This window comes from Bidens hawaiensis, unplaced genomic scaffold, assembly GCF_021521415.1.
Source record: "Bidens hawaiensis isolate Kalapana, Puna unplaced genomic scaffold, B.hawaiensis_p1.1 tig00021021_1, whole genome shotgun sequence".
NCBI classification, from domain to species: domain Eukaryota; kingdom Viridiplantae; phylum Streptophyta; class Magnoliopsida; order Asterales; family Asteraceae; genus Bidens; species Bidens hawaiensis.
In genome coordinates this window covers 159,375-179,276 of record NW_027493247.1, presented here as the reverse complement: position 1 = coordinate 179,276, position 19,902 = coordinate 159,375, and the positions used below count along the sequence as shown (strand labels likewise).

The 19,902-nt window shown below is 32.6% G+C and overlaps 1 protein-coding gene across 1 annotated transcript; it reads left to right on the top strand.

Annotated features, from left to right (window-relative positions):
* Positions 1 to 18,353: 18,353 nt before the first annotated feature.
* LOC143562467 (uncharacterized) lies at positions 18,354 to 19,589 on the top strand. Its single transcript, XM_077050254.1, has 5 exons — positions 18,354 to 18,475; positions 18,789 to 18,861; positions 18,945 to 18,996; positions 19,232 to 19,301; positions 19,395 to 19,589. Exons 1-5 carry the CDS (start codon positions 18,368 to 18,370, stop codon positions 19,479 to 19,481), a joined length of 390 nt encoding a protein of 129 aa, XP_076906369.1. The 5' UTR covers positions 18,354 to 18,367; the 3' UTR covers positions 19,482 to 19,589.
* Positions 19,590 to 19,902: the final 313 nt, after the last annotated feature.

The window sequence follows — 19,902 nt, the reverse complement described above, 5'->3', positions numbered from 1 at the left end:
CTACTTCGCTCGCGTATATTCCATGCGATTACCACAACACTACCGATATCTTTGCCAAACATTGAAGATTTCTGGCAGACAGTGGAATATGACTGTCGAGTCGAGCCCCCGGTTATGCGTGCAACGGTTAATAATCAGATAGTTCAGTTCTCGTCTGAACAGATCAGGGCGGCTTTACTGTTTGGGGATGAGACGAGAGACGATCCTACCGACTTTGTGGCTCCATTCCGAGATGGTGCATTTATGAGAATGGGATATTCTGGTCCATTGGGGGATACTCAGAGACGCAAGGGGTTCTTGCTAGACCAGTGGCGCTTTCTCATGCACGTGATGATCGTGTGTATGTCAGGGAGAAAGGCTGGTACAGATGGTATGGGTGCGACCATGCAGTCGGCGATGACTGCTCTGACTTACAATAAGCGTTATAGCTTTAGTCAGATGGTATTCTACGAGATAGATCGTCAAAGAAGAGCGGTGGCGCGTGAGAGATTTCTTATGTATCCAAGATTCCTTCAGATGATCTTGAATCATGTTGCTCCCACGTTACCTTAGCGCCACCCAATTAGATATGTGGAAAGTGTAAGCAAGAGGATCTTCGCTCAGTGTAGATCATCGAGTGCAAGAAGCAAGCCTGAGCTCCGTCCTCGACATACTCCATTATTCGGGTACTTGATCAAGCCAGAGTATGTTCCAGCTCGTGGGGACGAGTTTCGGGATTCGGCACCACAACAGGCTGGAGCACCTCAACCACCTGAGGTACAACAAGCTATACATGCTGCTCCTGTTGTGTCACCGGAGGAAAATGTAGACCTTGACGCTGCGTTTGGTGGTCAAGGATTTTTTGATATGGAGCGTGTTGATCCTGAGGAAAATGTGCAAGTCTCGGCTGCACGGGTTGCTAGTATGGACGTTGCTAGGGCAGCTCTGACGGTGGCTGATTCTGATTCGTCAGATGATGATGTGGCTGAAGTGAGACGGATTTTAGTAACACAAGAAAGGATTCATGGGAAAAGGAAGAGAGACGATGATGACAGTGATTCAGATTTTGAAGAAGATCTACATCAGTTGGTCCGCAGATCGAGAAGGGAGAGGACAAGTGCAGGTTCGGGAGCTGGTGAGAGCTCAAGGGTGGTACGTTTCACTCCACCCGCACTGTCCGGTATGATTATAGTCCCTACATCATTGCCTGTTACAAGGCCAAGCGCCACGAATGTTCCCGTGGTGGCTACCTCATCCTCATTCGGCCTCCCACCTACTATATTCCAGCTTTCGGCTCCGGAGATTGTATCTTTGCCACCTCCAACTCTTACTCCAACGGAGGTCGTGGCAAGATTTATTGAGTCGACAGTGGTGGCTACTGCAGGGTTGTAAGTTACGATACTTCCTGCGGTTACGTTTACGCCTACTTCTGAGGTCCCGGTTACAATGGAAATCCCTCCTCAGTACACTCAAGATATATCACATCTGAGGTTTGATTTCGATGCAACCTTATCCGACTCGGAACGAATAGCAGCGCTTGAAAGGGTCGTGGCAAAACAATCAAGGGTAAATCTTATCCAGATCCATGCTATTCAGCGCCTCGTTGCAGAGAATCAGATACAGTCGTCCCTGCTGATCGAACATGGTAAAATAATTGATGCTTTGAAACTGTTCTTGGCATCTCAGGGGGAGACGAGCTGTAAGGGTGATGAGCTAAGGACTAAGAAGCGTAATGATCAAGACGATGATCCCAATGCATCGAAAGGTGCAGGTGGAGAGTTGCCAAGAACTGAACAAGCTCTTGGGACTTCCATATCTCAGGGGGAGTCAACAAGTGCAGTTGGCGGTTCAGGTGATGATGTGGTGGTCGTGGATGTTGATGAGATGATGGATGATGATGTTATGTGTGATGGCGATGTGTTACCGGTTGAAGAGATAGAGAAGATTGGTGATGAGATTGTTATTGATAGTGAGATTGAAGAAGGAGAGATTGTAGAAGAGAATGTTGAGCATGAGATTCCGGAAGTTGATAAGGCAGATATAGGTCAAAATATGGGAAGCGATGAGACGGAATGGGAAGAGCATCCAAGATGGAAAGAAGGCTACGCTCAGTGGTTCGTAAAAACTAAGAAACCGGCGGTCCCTACTATGTTCAAGAAAAGTTACAACATCAGGGGTTATGCTGAATCGAAAAAGGGGATTATATGTTGGTTATATGATGAGCAGTTGAGGCTCTTTGTGATTAAAAGGTATGATGGTGTTCAGTACTTCAAGAGGCTGTTGAGATCGTTGAATACATTGCCTGAATGTGAAGTGAAGGACTTAGCCAGATTGGGATTAATAAACAGGAGTGATGATAACATGGCTAGGGTCATTGGGAAGATAGTATTGAAGGAAAGTATAAAGGAAAAACAGTTCGAGCTGTTGAAACCACAGAAAGGAAAACTTATTGAAGACAAAAATAGAGGAATGAGAGCAGATGGCAAGCCTTGGATGATCATGAAGTATAAGCCGATCCGGTGTCTAAAAGAAGTACCGATGAAACAAATGCCCAAGGATATGCTCAAAGATCTGAAGTGGTGGTATGTAGATTGTGAAACAGCTGAGGCAGTAATGGAGGATGAAGATGAACAAGAGCTGCTGAGAGTGTATGATCCAATGCACTTGGTGAATTTGTCTCAAGCTGATCTGCAGGTGCTTAACGAGAAAAAGATATTTTATATTCCTGCTTGGAAAGAAGAAGCGAATAAATATCAAAGAGTTGTATCAGTTTGTGTACGAGAAGGAGTTCATGCTTGAAGATGAAAGATACAAGATTGTTGAAGATTACAAGACACGTGTTTGAAGATAGAGATATGAAGCTACTGCCAAGGGGGAGTCTGTTGGTACATGATGTCAGTAGTTCAGTATCTAGTGTCTGTAATCAAGTTAGTTGGATTTGTGTTTTGGATGTAAGCGAAGTTCTCACAAGTTCGCTTATATAGGCGAACTTGTGGAACAAGCGAAGTTAGGGACAACTTCGCCTAAACATGCTAGGCGAAGTTGTCGTGCTTTATAAGCTGCTAGGTTACGGTAGGTTTAAAAAGAAAAGAAAAGAATCGAGTTGTAACGAGTTTACGAGTTGTGTAATCGGTGATCAATGAATCACGTGTTTCCGGTTGCAATACAACGTGTCTTTGTTTATTGTAACGTGTGTTTGATCGTGTTAACGTGTATCGTCTTCTACGCTCGTATCGTCTTACGTAGGGATTCCGCACCTACGTAGAACGAGATATTCCGTGTAGATCCGGCTGGGAACCTACAGGTGGGGAGGCTCGTGTCACATGCTTAGGTCTTACCGCGTCCGGGTCAAATATATTACTCGAGTCTTGACTCGGGGTGGGGAGGCCCGTGTACGTGTGTTCGACGATGATTGTATTACTTGATGAATTATATATAATTTATTTTATTTATACCTTCTCTATTGTGTATAACTATAGCCTTGAAATAAAGTATGAATTATTGTTTATGAAAACTTGAACTCACTCAGCTCAAGCTGACTTTGTGTGTATGTTAGATTGACTTTCAGGTTGAGGATTAGAGATTTCCGCTTGGACGTGCTATAGACTACTCAGACGGTTGAAGGCACATCTAGTCGAAGAATTAATAATACAAACTGTTTCTTTTAAATTATTACCATAAGTATTTAAATTTTGGATTTTGGTCACCTTCCCGGGTTTTGGGAATTTTGATGTTATCTATTCCGCTGTTTACTACTCTGAAATGATTTTAATGAGATGAAGATTTCAAATAAAACGAATATTTTATTTACAATTGATTTTGGACACCTGTACCCGTGTTTTGGGATTTTTAATACTTAAACTTTTCCGCTGTTATTTACTCTGAACTTGTTTTAAATACAAAGAATCGTTTGGTTTTAAATTTTTGAGAATTTTTGAATATGATTACCAACTGTAGGATTCACGGGATTCGGGGTCTTACAAGACAATTCAGTTGCAAGCCAAAATTTGAAGCGTCAAAGCTAATAGCAAATTAGGGTTTTGATTTTGGGGAAGACGGTGGTGGGAGAGTGAAGTGGAAATCAAAGGTTGTTATGATTCGAATGCGATACCTGCTTCTTGGTCATCAATCGATCGAGCCTATTCGCTACTTTGCTACCTGTTTGGAAAGCAACGATGTATGAGTGACGTATAGGAATAAGGGTTTTATAAATGATGAATTATTTGGTATTTGAGATGTTATGACCTGTGTACAGCTTAAATGGGTCAAAACCGGGTTAAATGAATGAGAGTTCACCATTTAGAAATCAAGTAATCTGGTGGCTTCATAGAAGGTGGGGAGCGACCAGAGCGCGACACGTAGGATTTTAGAGGTTTCGTTTATATATATTATAGATATTGCTATTGTAGCAACGAATGCGAAGATTCATAATATTAAAGGTAATATTAAAGAGTGTATGGTTAACAAACTGAAAACTGACAAAAAGTAGGTTCTTATCTTTGGGTGAAAAATAAGAGCAACCCTATCAGTTTAGAGAGGGATAAATTGTGTCAATTTAACGTTGAAAATTTCTCGTTTTAGTTTTTTTGTTTCAGTTTTATTTTTCTTTTTCTGTTTTGGTTCTAGTTTGTATTTTCTTTCTTCTTGCTTGTTCGGGTTTCTAGCAAGAAGGTTCCTTTTGTTTTCTTCATATACGAGTCTTTAAAGTAATATATATTGCTATTAGTTCCCCGTAGGATTGTTTTACATTTATTCGTTTCTAATATTATATATATTTTTTGAATTCTAATTTTATTTGTTATAAGCAAATTAATAATATACTTAGGGTTTGATGATAAAAGGGTTTCATAAATAAATGAGATGTTCTAACCCGGTTTAAAAGTTATCTGGGTTTGGTGAGACACAAGACCTGCTTATATTTTTTTAATATAAAATTAAATTGTTTCTTAATTATAAATAATATATATTTTTTTAAAAAATCATATATTAATTTTTAGTATATCCCTATTTTATAGAAATAAAATATTTGGTGAGATTAATTTTTAATTTAATGAGATGTTATATCACATTTAAGGGCTGTTTGGGTTTGGTGCGACCCATACCCATAAATTTGGGTCAAATGCATGAGAAACCTCTATTTACAAATAAAACAATCTAGTGACTTAAGAAAAAATATGGACCAACCAGAGAGCTTTTAATAGTTTCGTTTATATATATTATATATAAGACATGGGCAAATTAAGACACCTACTTTTTGAAGTAATTTACAACTTGTAAAGAATAAGGTGCACTTTCTATAGCATGTAAGATAGGGGCAAACTTGTCCATTAGAAAATATGCATAGAAATAGTTACAATATTGCCCCCTCAACTTTACTCAACTTTTGTAAATTTAATAAATAGTTACAACTTTGAACTTTCATCTTTTCCCATGTATTCCTTTTTATTTTAATTGTAAACCAACTTCCTGCCAACGATTTTCCAAGCCGTAACTTTTTCATACGTTAATATATATATTTTTTAAATTGAACCATAAAAAAGAGCATTTTATTGTCTTAAATTGGGTTATGGTATTGCTATAATTTTTTTCAATTAAAAAAATTAACACGTTACGTATGGGCGTTCACAATTTGGTTTTAACGGTTTCTAAGTTAAACCTTGAGCCAAATCGTTGGTTCGATTTTTTAATCATTGAAAACTAAAACTAAGCCGTTGAAAATTTAAACTGAATTGTTACTAACGGTTTGGTTTCACACATGGAGCTTCAATAATATGTTTGCATTCTTGCCCGGTTTTATATGGTCGATTTTCGGTATAAACTATAAACCAAACCGTTTGCTATGGTTCGAACATTCAGAAACCGGCTGACCAAAAGTGGTGATTGGTTTAAACGTTTTCAAGGTTTCAAATGAACCTTGAACATCCATAATTGTTACATGGTTACTAAGATTTTTGTATCCCGCTGCATCGCACGGGCACCTTTCTAGTATATATATAAGCACATATACACGCATATATACACATTGTTTGACTATCTTAAGTCAAGCTGTTAATTTGTACAAGATTAAACAACTTAATAACCTATTTAACTTACAAGTATGTTGTGAATAGACAATAATGCCCATGCATACATTACCATTGCTTGACAGATACATACCTACATACAGGCACACACACACAGAGATACATGCATGCATATACACAAAGATACACACATACACAAATATATATTTATATATACACTCAAAGATATCTATACACACACACATATATATATATATACACCCACCAATTAATACATGCCTTCATATATACACAAGCATCACAGAATACACAATATATTTGCATACATAAATGTGTGTGTGTAGGGTAAAGATAACTTACAAATAGAAAAAATGTGCGGAGCGTAGGAACTAGAACAAAATTGGAGGCGGTGCCATTTTTGTAAATAAGTGGTAATCATGTTTGTAGTTTAATTTAATTACTCTATACAGTTTACAAATAGAGTAATTTTATTACTTACTTTTTTAACTAGAGTAATTATTTTATTAGTAGAGTAATTATTGAATCTACTTCTTCATCTTTCTCAAATTGTCTGTTGCAAAAACACCCCTGTAAGTACAAATTGATTGGCAAATCACACACTTTCTTGTTTCAATATGTCATAACAAGCTTCAAATCGGCGAAATTGTAAACATATATATTCTCTAATACTATCATAATAATCCGTTCTCATCGGAGATGTACGGATTTAACTTTTGATCGGAACAATACATCGGCTCTAGTGGTAGTCTGCCGCCGCTGACTAGAGCGAGTATGTTGCAGCGGAAAATGACGGTGATGCCGCTACCGAAGTTAAAAGTCTCGCCGGAATATTTGTAGCTGTTGTAGATACGGAAGTTGCCGCTTGGTGCCAGTGGCGAAGCAGTGGAGCCTTGGTTGAAGGAGAGGTGGCGGAGGTTGGCGGCGGAGTGATCGAAGCTTGGTGGTTTGGTGGTGGATGATGGAGAATCTGGTCTGTGGTTGGTGATTAGTGTTGTTGGAGAAGGAAGGAAGATTGTTCAGTTCATACGTTTAACACAGATTTTATATTTGTATTTGATCTTTATCCATATATATATATATATGTGTGTGTGTATATATATGGGCGGGTTAGTGTACAATAATCAGTTATCATACGTTAGATACGGGAGCTTTTAGAACGTCTATTTCAATTTTACTCGATGGCATAATCATAAGCAGCCTAAATCTAATTCTATGATCTAATTCATCAACTGATTCATCGAGCATCCATCCATATAAATAAAATTCAACTGTCGACCCATAACAAACTAATTTGCAGGTTGATATCAAACTAAATTGAGTTATCTAATCCTAAAAATGTTTGTTACCTGTAAAGAAGACCTCAAAACACAATCTGTCTATTTTTTACAATTAAAAAAACAATTGTAGTTTTTTCTTCAATTTTCCACCTAATAATACTAATTTGAGCCATTAATTTTACTCATTTCATTTATTGTTGAAGTAGACGCCAACAAAAGAAGTTAGGCGCTTGATCTTCAAATTGATCATAAAGTGATGATTTAATCAATCGAATTGATGTGTAGGATGCTTTAAAATCATCACCGATTATAAAATTGCAGAATAATACACTCAGTTGAGCTCTGATTAGGGTTCAAAATATTATATTTAAATGTTGTGAGCAATCTGAAACGTTCAGAACAAAACTTAAAGCATTCAAAACAAAAATCTAAGAAGTTCATAACAAAAAACTAAGAAGTTCAGAACAAAACTTAAAAAGTTCAAAACAAAAGACTAAGAAATTCAGTACAAAAATCTTGAAATTTCAGAAAAAAGTCTAAGAATTTCAGAACAAAATATAAGAAGTTCAGTACAAAAACTTAAAAAGTTCAGAACAAAAAGCTAAAAAATTTAGTACGAAAGTGTAAGAATTTTAGAACAAAAACTTTAAATGTTCACAAGATCATATTTGAAACTAAAGCTTTCTATAACATGAAATTGAATACTAAAATCACTTAATATAATCTCGTAATCATCAATTGAATCGATTTCATCATATGAGCATAACAATTGAATTTATTTATGAACTTAGTCGACATTTTGGAGTCGATGTCTGATTTTGGTTGACGATTCATAAAAGTGAATTGTTTTACGATTTGCTACCAACATGAATGAAGCGATTAATTAGGTCGAAAACTGAATTTAATGAAATTTCAATTTTGATCCTATATATATATATATATATATATATATATATATATATATATATATATATAACGGATTGAATAATTTGTAAATTTGCCATCAGCGTGTTTTTTGAAATCAAGGGTGTAAGGGTGTCACGTACGTAATGTAAGATAAGATATTATTGTATTAAATCCTTTGTGTGTATATATATATATACATATATATATATACACATGTGTGTGTGTATATATACACACAAAGGATTTAATACAATAATCTCTTATCTTACATTACGTATGTGACACCCTTACACCCTTGATTTCAAAAAACACGCTGATGGAAAATTTACAAATTATTCAATCCGTTTCCGTCCTAATTAACCGTTACACTGATTCAACCATCGTCATCGTTGCCCTTAGTAGACACCACTTCAATTGAATTGAAAATTGGGAATTGTTTTCAACTGATAAAATTTATAATACGTTCCATATTTGTTCACATGATAGAATCGATGATCAAATCGATGGTCGACTGATGATTTTTTTGATGATTACGTGATTATATGAAGTGATTTCAGTATTCAATTTCATGTTATAGAAAGTTTAATTTCATATATGAGCTTGTGGACGTTTAAAGGTTTGTTCAAGTTTTTAAAAGTTTTTTTGTTTGGGGTGTTTAATTTTTTGTTCTGAACTTCTTAAATTTTTGTTCTGAACTTCTAAGTTTTTTTTTATTTTTTATTTTTTTTCCTGAACTTCTTAATTTTTTGTTCAGAACTTCTTCGTTTTGAGTTTTGTTTTGAACTTCTTAGATTTTTATTTGAACATTTTAAGTGTGTTCGTTTTTGTTAAAAAAATTTTATGAACATTTTTAGATCTTTGCTCTGAACGTTTAGAGTATGCATTTTGTTTTGGTCAGAATTTTGTTCTGAGTTCTTTACTCTCTACTAATATTTGGAACTTGGAAGACGTAATTTAATTTCATACTAATTTGAATCCAAAACGTAACTTCGTTAACAAATTAGTTTTGTTGGAAGATGTAGTTTTGAAGAATCATTAACATGGAAGAGTTGATAATTTTGAATACGTAATTGACCAATTGATTTGCTAGAAAACATAATTGAGCAATTTTGCATATCAGATTGAATTTCAGTGTTCTCAAGTTGCTGATCGAATTACTTTCAGCATATAATCTTTCAATTGATTTGATATGTAGATTTGCATACGCTTGATGAATTAGTTTATAATCGACGAAGGTCGTGAAAATAGGTTTAGGTTTAATTACAAATTTGCCATCACGTGAAATTGAAATCGATACTCAGGAGTGTTGCGTACGTAATGTATGATAAGCCATTATTGTACAATAATCCACCTACATGTGTGAGTGTATATATATATATATAATAGGGATGAGCAAATTCGGTACCAAGGTTTTGATTTTTGGGGACTGGTACGATACTGGTATTTCATGAATTTTACCTTAAATACCGGTACCAAAAAATTACGATTTTCGGGATCGGAATTTTCGGTACCAGTATGGTACAAGCTCATCCATATATATATATATATATATATATATATATATATATATATATATATATATATATATTCAGAAGTGTTTCTTAGAGTGAGAAGTGCGATAAGAGATTATAACCAATCACATGATTTCTTTTTTAATTTCTTATTATTTAAATAAAAGGGTATGTTAGTAAAATATAAAATGTTTTGTTTTGTAACTCATACTCATTAATGGTTTAATTTAATAAATGTTAAGTTACTAACAACTGATAAGTTGTTGTTATTATTATTATTTATTTCATCTAAAATTTGAACAATTAAAATCCATTTGATCTAAAATCATTTTATTCTAACACATGGCTAATTAATTTTTTTAATTGATATCTAATGTGAAGTATTTTTTTTTGTTTGATTTTAATCAACTAATGTAGTGTAGGCTTATCTTATGTAATGCAGGTAAAGTTACGTAATCTAGTGTATGCACACTTTTCTAATTTTGTATAGTCATAACTAATGTAGTGTAGACATATCATATGTAGTCTTGGAAAAACTAATGTAACGTAGGCTTAGTTTCAAATGTTGTGTAGTCATAACTAATGTTGTGTAAATATATCAAATGTAGTGTAGGCAAAACTAATATAGGGTAGGCACACTTTCAAGTGTTATATAGTCATAACTAATGTGGTGTAGAAATATCATATGTAGTGTAAGCAAAACTGATGTAGTGTAGGCACACTTTCAAATGTAGTGTAGGCACACTTTCAAGTGTCGTATAGTCATAACTAATGTAGTGTAGATATATATAGTGTTGTGTAGGCAAAACTAATGTAGTGTAGTGTAGGCACACTTTCAAATATTATGTAGTCATAACTAATGTATTTTGGACATATTTAATGTAGTGTGGGGACACTTTCAAATGTTGTGTTGTCATAACTAATGTTGTCTAGAAATATCTAATGTAGTGTAGGTAAAACTAATGTTGTTTAGTCACTTGAGATAAGTTGGAGTATGTTTTTATGTATCATGTATATGTATTAAATTAGTATTAATCATCTTATGAGCATTAATTATGCTAGAAAAAATAACCGACGAATTCATTAATGTCTGGTTTAATTAGGCCAACACAATAAAAGACATGCATGCCCTTTTAATTAAAAATATGTCATAAATATATGTCTTTATTTACGATAACGCCATTTCTATTGTTGACCATTGATTAAACACAATCAATGGTCTAGATTCATTTCTCGCACTTCTCGCTATAATATCACTTCTTGCATGATCCATCCCCTATATATATATAGGGGTGGGATCAAGTGAAAACTATTCTTAAAGAGAAAACTTAAAAACTCCTAAAGAATTATTTTTAATTTTTTTAACATTTTTTTTAAGTTTCTTCTTTTGTCATTATTCTTATATTTTGTTATTGAAAAAAAAAACACCTTATCGGTAACCTCGTCGGTGTAGTGAAACAATGTGTAATAGTGTGCATTGTATATATGCAAAAGTGTTGTAATGCATAGAATACAACACTATTGCACATATTTGATACACACATGTTCAATATAAGACTAATACCCACATTGAATTCACATTAGTACGTATGTGTAATACAACATTAACGCACAAGTGCACTACATCGACTTTTATTTTATTATTATTACTTTTTTTTTCATATAATACAACACTAATGCACATATACAATACACAAATATTGCATATATGCAATTAAACACTATTAAACTTAAAAATACATAGTAATACACATGTGTAATACAACGGTATCGCACAGTAATATGTATGTACATTACATTGTTTTTTTTTTTATTTTTTTAATTTTTTTTATTTATTTTTTATTTTTTTCTAGTGAAGGGTAAGAAAATATAAGATAATGGCAAAAACAGAATTTTGAAAATATTTTTTTTATTTTTAATTAAAAATAGTTCTTTAGGAGTTTTTAAGTTTTCTCTCTAAAGATGAGTTTTCTCTTGATGCTCTCCCTATATATATATATATATATATTTAAGTTCAGAAGAGAAGTAAACTTATTGCGAGAAATGTGAGAAAACAATGCAGCCAATCAGAATTTTTCTTTGTAAATTTTCTTTTAATTAATTAAAAGGGTATGATGATAAAGATAAAAATTTTATATTTGGTAACTACTTAAATGTTGAAAGTTTCAAAAACAAATTTAATTTCTATTTTTTTAACAAAATGTGAAGACTCATTTTATTCATTTGTAAATCAATTATTCGGATCAACTTCTAATTTCTTTTTTTTTTGTCACATATTTCACTTAAAATTCATAACTAGATACAAACCTAGATAATACAAACAACCTAATATATAAAAATTCACTACACTTAATAGTAAACAACCTATACATAAAATCATTTATACACAGTCACAGTTTTGTAAAAGTCGGATTCCAAGGACGACTAGTCGGTCCTCGGACCCCTACCTTGGAAACTTTTTCCAAGTCGGCTGGATTAGTCGGAGGCGGTCAAAGTCGGTCAAAAGTCGGACTAGTCCGGCTAGTCAGTCAAAAGTCGGCATAGTCGGGCTACGAATTTCTAAAAGTCGGACAAAAAGTCAGGCTAGGCGGGCAAGGGTTCTCTAAAAGTCAGTTAAAAGTCATTAAAAAGTTGCCGAGTGAGCTAAAGTACCATTTTGACATGAATTATGCTTATTTTGACAAATATATATTGTCCAAAAATTAATTTTCATTATAACTACCATGTCCGACTACTCTTCGAGTACTCCCCGAGTACTCCGACTACTCCCAACTCCCTAGTCGGCCGCCTAGGGTCCGCCTAGAGACTTTTGCAACATTGCACAGTCATTACATAAGAGATCATTACACAACCAACACATACCTTCACAAATTTTGAACAACCTACACAGTCCCTGTATATTTGGAGAACCAGATAAACATATACCTAGACAATTTTTTAACAACCTCCACAGTTTATATGTATTTAGAAAATCAGATCAGCATATACCTACACAAACTTTTAGCAGCATACACTATTAATATTTATTTGGAGAACCATATTATACATACACAAACTTTTAATAGCCTACACAACTAAAATTTTCTCTACACAATTTGGTAGTTAAATACGCCAATTAACAATCATTGTAAAAAAAAGATGATGAATGTACCTACCCAATTTTACAATCTATCAGCACACACTTAATCCTACGTAGGTCTGTATACTTATAATACATAAACTATGATTTTTTATTGTTATTTTTGTAATTCAAAAAAATTAAGTTTATTAAATTTAGAAATGTATAGAAAAATTAATCAAGTTATTTAAGTTTATGAGCTCAAGTAATGTAGGTATTCAACATGTGAGATTGTTTATGAACTCAAGTATTTAATACAAAAACTTAAAAAAAAAACAAAAAAAAAACCACCTTAACAAACACAACCAATAATTTATTTCTTTCAAACACGATCAAGCCCTTCTTATACTAGTGACGATGAATCTTCAATTTAGTAATGATTATATTTTGAATTCTTGACAGACTTATGTGGATATTTAGTAAATGTGGTATTTTTGGAAGATTTGAAATTAAGTTAAGAGGTAGGAAACAATATGGGGATATATATAAAGTACAAAATACCAAAGTACCATTTTGCATTAAAATTCATTAAATTAGGCATCTCCGTATTACAAGATTGTCATCTTAAATGTAGGCCTTAGATCAAACATAATCAATCGTTGTAATTAGTTTCTCGTATTTCTTGCAGTAAGATGACTTATCGTCTGAACCTGGAGATAGCATGTCGAAAGTGTTTGCTGTCTTTTCTTAAATTTTAATAGTTATGGGGAAAATAGTCAATTAGCCAAATCCCGAATCTTTTCATTATTTCCAAAAATGTCATTGAAACTAAATTAGAAACCTAAATCACGTTTAAAATTCTAACTTTAATTTGTTTGACATTTTCAAGTCAAAACATTTGAACTCGTAACAAATGATTATAAATCTACTTGCATTCTTAAATTTTAAAAATACTCATATTATCCCTTTTTGACTCGTAACAAATTTTAAGTCAAATGTAGTTAACTTGTACCACACCGAGAAACTGACTATAATAAACTTTATTATATAAGACACACACACACACACACACACACATATATATAATATAATTGAAAACCCCAAAATCTTAGATGTCGCGATGTAATCGCTCCCCCTTTTATGGAAGCCACTAGATTGCTTGATTTTTAATTGGAGTCTCTCATTGATTTAACCCAAATTCATGGGTATGGGTCTTACCAAAACCAGATAGCTTTTAAACGGGTTATAACATCTCATTAAATTAAAAATTAATCTTACCAATTATTTGATAGGAAAATCGTATAAAATAGGAATATAATAAAATTTAATATCCAATTTAAAAATAAAAAGATATTATTCATAATCAATAAACAATTTTATAGTAAAACATAAGCGGGTCATGGGTCACAAAATCCAGATAGCTTTTAAACGAGTTATAATATATTATTTTTTTATGAAACCCTTTCATCATCAAATCCTAAGCATATTATTAACTTTCTTATAATAAAGAAAATTAAATTCCAAAAAGTAAATATTAAAAAACGAAAAATGTAAAAGAACTATTCTCTCAAGCCATGAGATTGCTTTATTTGTAAATGAAGGCTTTGAATTCACGGGTAAAGGTCTCACCAAACCCATATAGCTCTTAAACGGGCTATAACATCTCATTATATTAAAAATTAATCTCATCAAATATTTGATATGAAAATTCTATAAAATAGGGATATATTAAAAATTATTATCCTATTTTATTTTTAAAAAATATATTATTTATAATTAAGAAACAATTTTATAATAAAGAAAATAAATGGGTAATGGGTATCATCAAACCCAGATAGTTTTTAAACCGAATTATAACATATCATTTATTTGTGAAACTATTTCATCATCAAACCTCAAGTATATTAATTATTAACTTTCTTACAATAAATAAAATTAAAATCCAAATATACATATATAAATATTGAAAACGAATAATGTAAAAATATCCCCGTAATATGGGGGATAAAATCTAATATATATATATATATATATAAAGGATAAAATACAATAATCTTTTATCGTACATTACGTACGTGACACTTCTAACTGTTGATTTTCAGAAACCCAAAATCACAATTACACTAATCTGTTCGTCCCTCTCCCTTAATCCGTCTCCACCACCCCTCACCATTTATTTATTATTTATTAACATTAACATTACATATTAATCGAACCCAACCCCCACCGCCGCAACTCTCCGACCAATTCCCACCAATAAATCCACTTTCCGATCATTCATCCAAAATTCATTCAACATTTCAACCCACAACTTATAATCATTTATTATTATTTTTGTCTTCAGACCACCAACAAATGGAAGTCAAACGCCGAACAGCCAAGTCTCTCGTCGGCATACTCAGCTCCGTTTCTGAACAAACCCGCACCCAATCCTTATGCGAGCTCTGCCTCATCTCCAAAAACGACCCCGAAAGCCGCCCTTTAATCGCCGACGCCGGCGCCATCAACAAATTGAAATTGAAGCCAATTGATCGATTAATCTTTGAAATCGATTCAATTAATCATCAATTTGAAGCTTCAATCGATCAATTTTGAATTCTGGATGGCGGGTTTTTGACATTGAACGTTTAAGATTTGAACGTATTAGCAGAAGGTATTAGCAGAAGGTATTAGAAGAACGTATTAGCAGAACGTATTAGCATATTGTATTAGCAGAAACATATTAGCTAAACATATTAACTAAACGTTTAAGTTTTTGCCTGAACTTTTAAAGGTTTTGAACGTTTAAGATGAACGTATTAGCTGAACGTAATGTACGTTAACCTTCCCCTATATATATATATATATAGTTTAGTAAATTAACAGAAAAATAAATGGATAGATTTAAAGCATATATTTATAATTTATAGGAATATTTATTTTTATAAAAATGTATTGTATATATAATAAAATAGAGTTTAAAGGAAAGTGAATAATTATTGATTTATGACATAGTTATTATTTTGGAGGGAAAAAAATTATGAGGTTTAACCACAAACTGACATGTGTCCACAATTATTTTACTGTATTATTTGTAAATAGAGATCATAGAAGTGGCTTGACATTTAATAGATTCATATAAAATAACTGCTAGTTGTAAGTATATACAAATAGGACCAACAACCCTTTTATTAAGATATGACACTAGCAAGCATAATGAAAATAACATATATGTGTCTACATATATACAAACATACAAACAAATATACACAGATAAAATATACCTACATACCGACACATGTCGACATACAAACAATTACTGACATGCATACGTACATACATACATACTACATCCATACATACAAAGATACTACCTGACATACATACAAAGTTACAGTCTCATTATGGATCAAACTAGCGGCAATATCGTTACGGTAGAAACATGAATATAACACTTTATAATGGATGCTTAAGATAATAAAATTATAATTTCATCAAAATGTGGAACGTACTATGAAAGTCACTGGTCGGTGTGCCACCTCGAGCATGATGTTTAGTTGATTCATAATCCATCGATTTTGATTATATAACAATTTGAAAAAAGTATATGAATTAATAATCACATTAACAGGAATACATATAAAAGGACAGTATACTAGTTTTATGGAAGATAAAAGGAAAAACTACGAGATGAGGTTGATGAATGAAGGAAAATAAAGATTTTTATAATGAACTTAATCCAAATATAGCTATAAAAGGACAGCATACTAGTTTTATGGAAGATAAAAGAAAAAACTACGAGATGAGGTTGATGAATGAAGATTTTTATAATGATCTTAATCCAAATATAGTTATATTTTTAGTTAAGCATCTAAAAATTATGAATTTGATCTTTCATTAAAAAAAAATTAAGTCAATGACATACTGATATACTTAAATAATTGTGAATTCAAAACGAATCAATAAGAAAATATAATTGAATACACATTAAATGTCAAGTAATTGATATTCCCATATAGAAATCAGCATAAGGTTGTGCAATAATATCGAATTTGTTATACTAAAAAACTAATCGCAAAACCTAAAAATGTATCAGAAGAATTTTTACTATTGAAGATGATATAGAGGAATTGAACGAAACTTGAGATTGCTGTTAATTAATCGATGCATCATGCCATTGTAATGCATACTGAATTCATCAAACTCGACCTCGATTTAGGGCAGCCAAAAATTAGGCCGAATATTGCAATCGAATTAGACCTATTTGAATCACAAATAATCTGTAATGGAGATCGATTTAGAGATGGTGATGCTATAAATCTAGGATTGTGAAGACTCGTCGTTCTTGAACGGTTTATTTTTATGATAAACAAAACATATTCAGAAAATAATATCATATTTGTAACAGTTATTGAGTTATAATAGTTACCAAATATAATATGATAATTAGATTACTAATATACCCTTTTATATTATGAAAAAAGAAAATATTTGATTGGTTGAAATTACTTCTCGCACTTCTCATAGTAAGAATACTTCTGAAATGAACCAAAACATATATATATATATATATATATATATATATATATATATATAATCCTTTTTACATAGTACATACGCAACATTCTAGATCGTTGATTTTCAAAAAGCACACTAACCCTAATATCACAACCACGCGAGCTAGTCTTTGTCCACCTCTGCTATCATCGATTTCATCCACCTTCACCGTCATCGTTCAGCAATCCATCACTGTTCAGCGGTTCTGTCCACCGTCTACCATCAAAACCACCATCCACCATCGTGATACACCATAGTCTTTTGTTGTTCACAGGTTTGCTTAGATTTTTTTTGATAAGAATTGAAATTGGAATTGAAACCAATTTGATCAATTAATCTTTGAAATCGATCCAGTTAATCATAAATTTGAAGCTTCAATCGATCAATTTTGACTTTGAGTGACGAGTTTTAACCTTGAAAGTATCAGGTTTTATGCCAGAACGTTTTAGGTTTTCAGCCTGAACACTTTAGAATTTAACCTTGAACGTTTTAGGTTTGGAATTTGGCTTGAACGCTTTTGTGTTTTTGACCTTGAACGTATTTCGTGTACGTAATGTACGTTAACTCACCCAAATACTTACCGATTATTAATGTATAAAATGACACTTAGAGCATGTTTGGGATTGAGTTTGACAAAGACTTATGGGCTTATTGGCTTTTTCAAAAAGACATTTTAAAAAGCCAGGATTTTTGAAAAACTGGTTTTTAACTCTTTCAAAAAGCTAAAATAAAAAAGATTTTTGTGATTACCAAACATTTTTCAAACTCAATCCCAATAAACAAATAAGCATTTTTCAAACTCAATTCCAAACACGCTATTATACCTTTACATAAAGACTTACTAATTCTTCATAGAAATTCATTTTTTGTTTATGAAAGTCCATACTCCATGCCATAGTTTGAAGAAAATAAGAAAAGTGAAAATGATATTGGACCAAAAAAGCCCAGCAACAAGAAGCCCATACGGCAAATCCGTACCCTAGCTAGCTGCCCCGATGGAAACCTAAATCAAAATCAAAATCAAAATCATTTGATTCGGCAGAAATCAATTGAAAGATGAATGGCGGAGTGAATAAGAAGAGTGGTAAAGAAGACGAACAAGATGGATTATCAGTTCATTCTCCTTGCAAACCTCCCAATTCATCCGCTTCTTCTCTTACCAAGGTTTCTTCTTTTTCATCATTAATTCATCCGTGCTCTAGACCCTAACAACCACTTTATACATTATCTTTATATATATATATATATATATATATATATATATATATATATATATATATTTCTAGCTTTTATATCTTCATTTTTTGTATTTGATGTTTGTTTTATTATTAGTATATATCAATTGATGATTGACCGAAAACTGCTTGGTTAATTTGGTTGAGGATATTAATTCAACCAAACCGTGAACACCACTAATCATTTTCATTTTTGGATTATGCATATAAAGATCTCAACTTTTTTAATGTATGTATTTTAGGAGCAATCACAAGTTGAGTTGGAGCTTAAACTGCTAGAAGCTCTTGAAATCTATCCACCTGTAAAATTACAAGGTAAATTTATCACCCAGTACTCAACTTCCAGTTTCTTGTTACTTTGTATACTATTATTAATTTATTATTATTATTTTATTCAGGAATACATCGCCATTTTGTTCTTTACGGTTTAACAGAATACATGCGAAGAAGGTTTTTTCTCCCTCTATTTAGCATTTCAAACAAAGTTGACCACTTTGACCAATTTACTTATGAGTGGGCGGGCTGGTTTAAGCTATTTTTTCTGTCTAATGGGTTAAATGGGTGGGAGGTGTATCAAAGCATATTGTTAATGCATTATGCATACGCTCTACTAATAATATTGTTTGTCTTGGGCCTGTTTCGGGTCAACTCAATTTGACCACGCCAACATTTATTGCCACCTCAGCTTCAACAGGCAGTTCTCAGCTTCAGATGTCTTGCAGATGCTGGATCGTTTCTACAACTTGGAAATGCTGGTATTTATATTACAAGAACAACATAATCATCTCGAGTAGCTTTGAGTTTCGAAGTCAAACTGATGTGTGCTTATTTTTTTCTCTTGAGTACAGAAACCGGATGATGAGGATGCTGGATTTCTGAGTCGAGTGGAGGAGTTTAGCTTGCCACCAAGTTATTTTACAAAGGACGAATCTTGAACAAGTAATATTAGTGTAAATAGGCATTTTGTTTCCTATCAAGATTTATATGTTTCTTGGCCTTCTTTGGTCACGGGTGAAGAACAAGTCTTTGGTGGGATGGTGCTTTTTTTTATTTTTATATCTACTTTAACTTTTATCATTTGATTCTTAAAAAGTATAAATTTTTATAGGAGTGAGTTTAAAAAATATGTATTTTAACTTTTAAGATGCAACATTTAGAAATATTATTTTGACTTAGGAATTAATACATATATCTTTATGTATCGATACCCTTATTAGTTAATATTATTCATATTAGCGGAAAACCGAAAACCTTACTATAGAGGGGAAGGTTAGCTGCAGACTTAAATTGACTTGAGATGAGAAAATTAGACATGATTGCGAGGCTGCATCTCTCTCCAAGGACATGGTTGTGATT

Bases quoted from the DNA above. Each gene is read 5' to 3' on its own strand.
- LOC143562467 (XM_077050254.1), top strand. From the start codon at position 18,368: ATGAATGGCGGAGTGAATAAGAAGAGTGGTAAAGAAGACGAACAAGAT. The intron at 18,997-19,231 runs GTTTTTTCTCCC...TTGCCACCTCAG, and splicing joins ACAGAATACATGCGAAGAAG to CTTCAACAGGCAGTTCTCAG. The intron at 19,302-19,394 runs GTATTTATATTA...TCTTGAGTACAG, and splicing joins TCTACAACTTGGAAATGCTG to AAACCGGATGATGAGGATGC.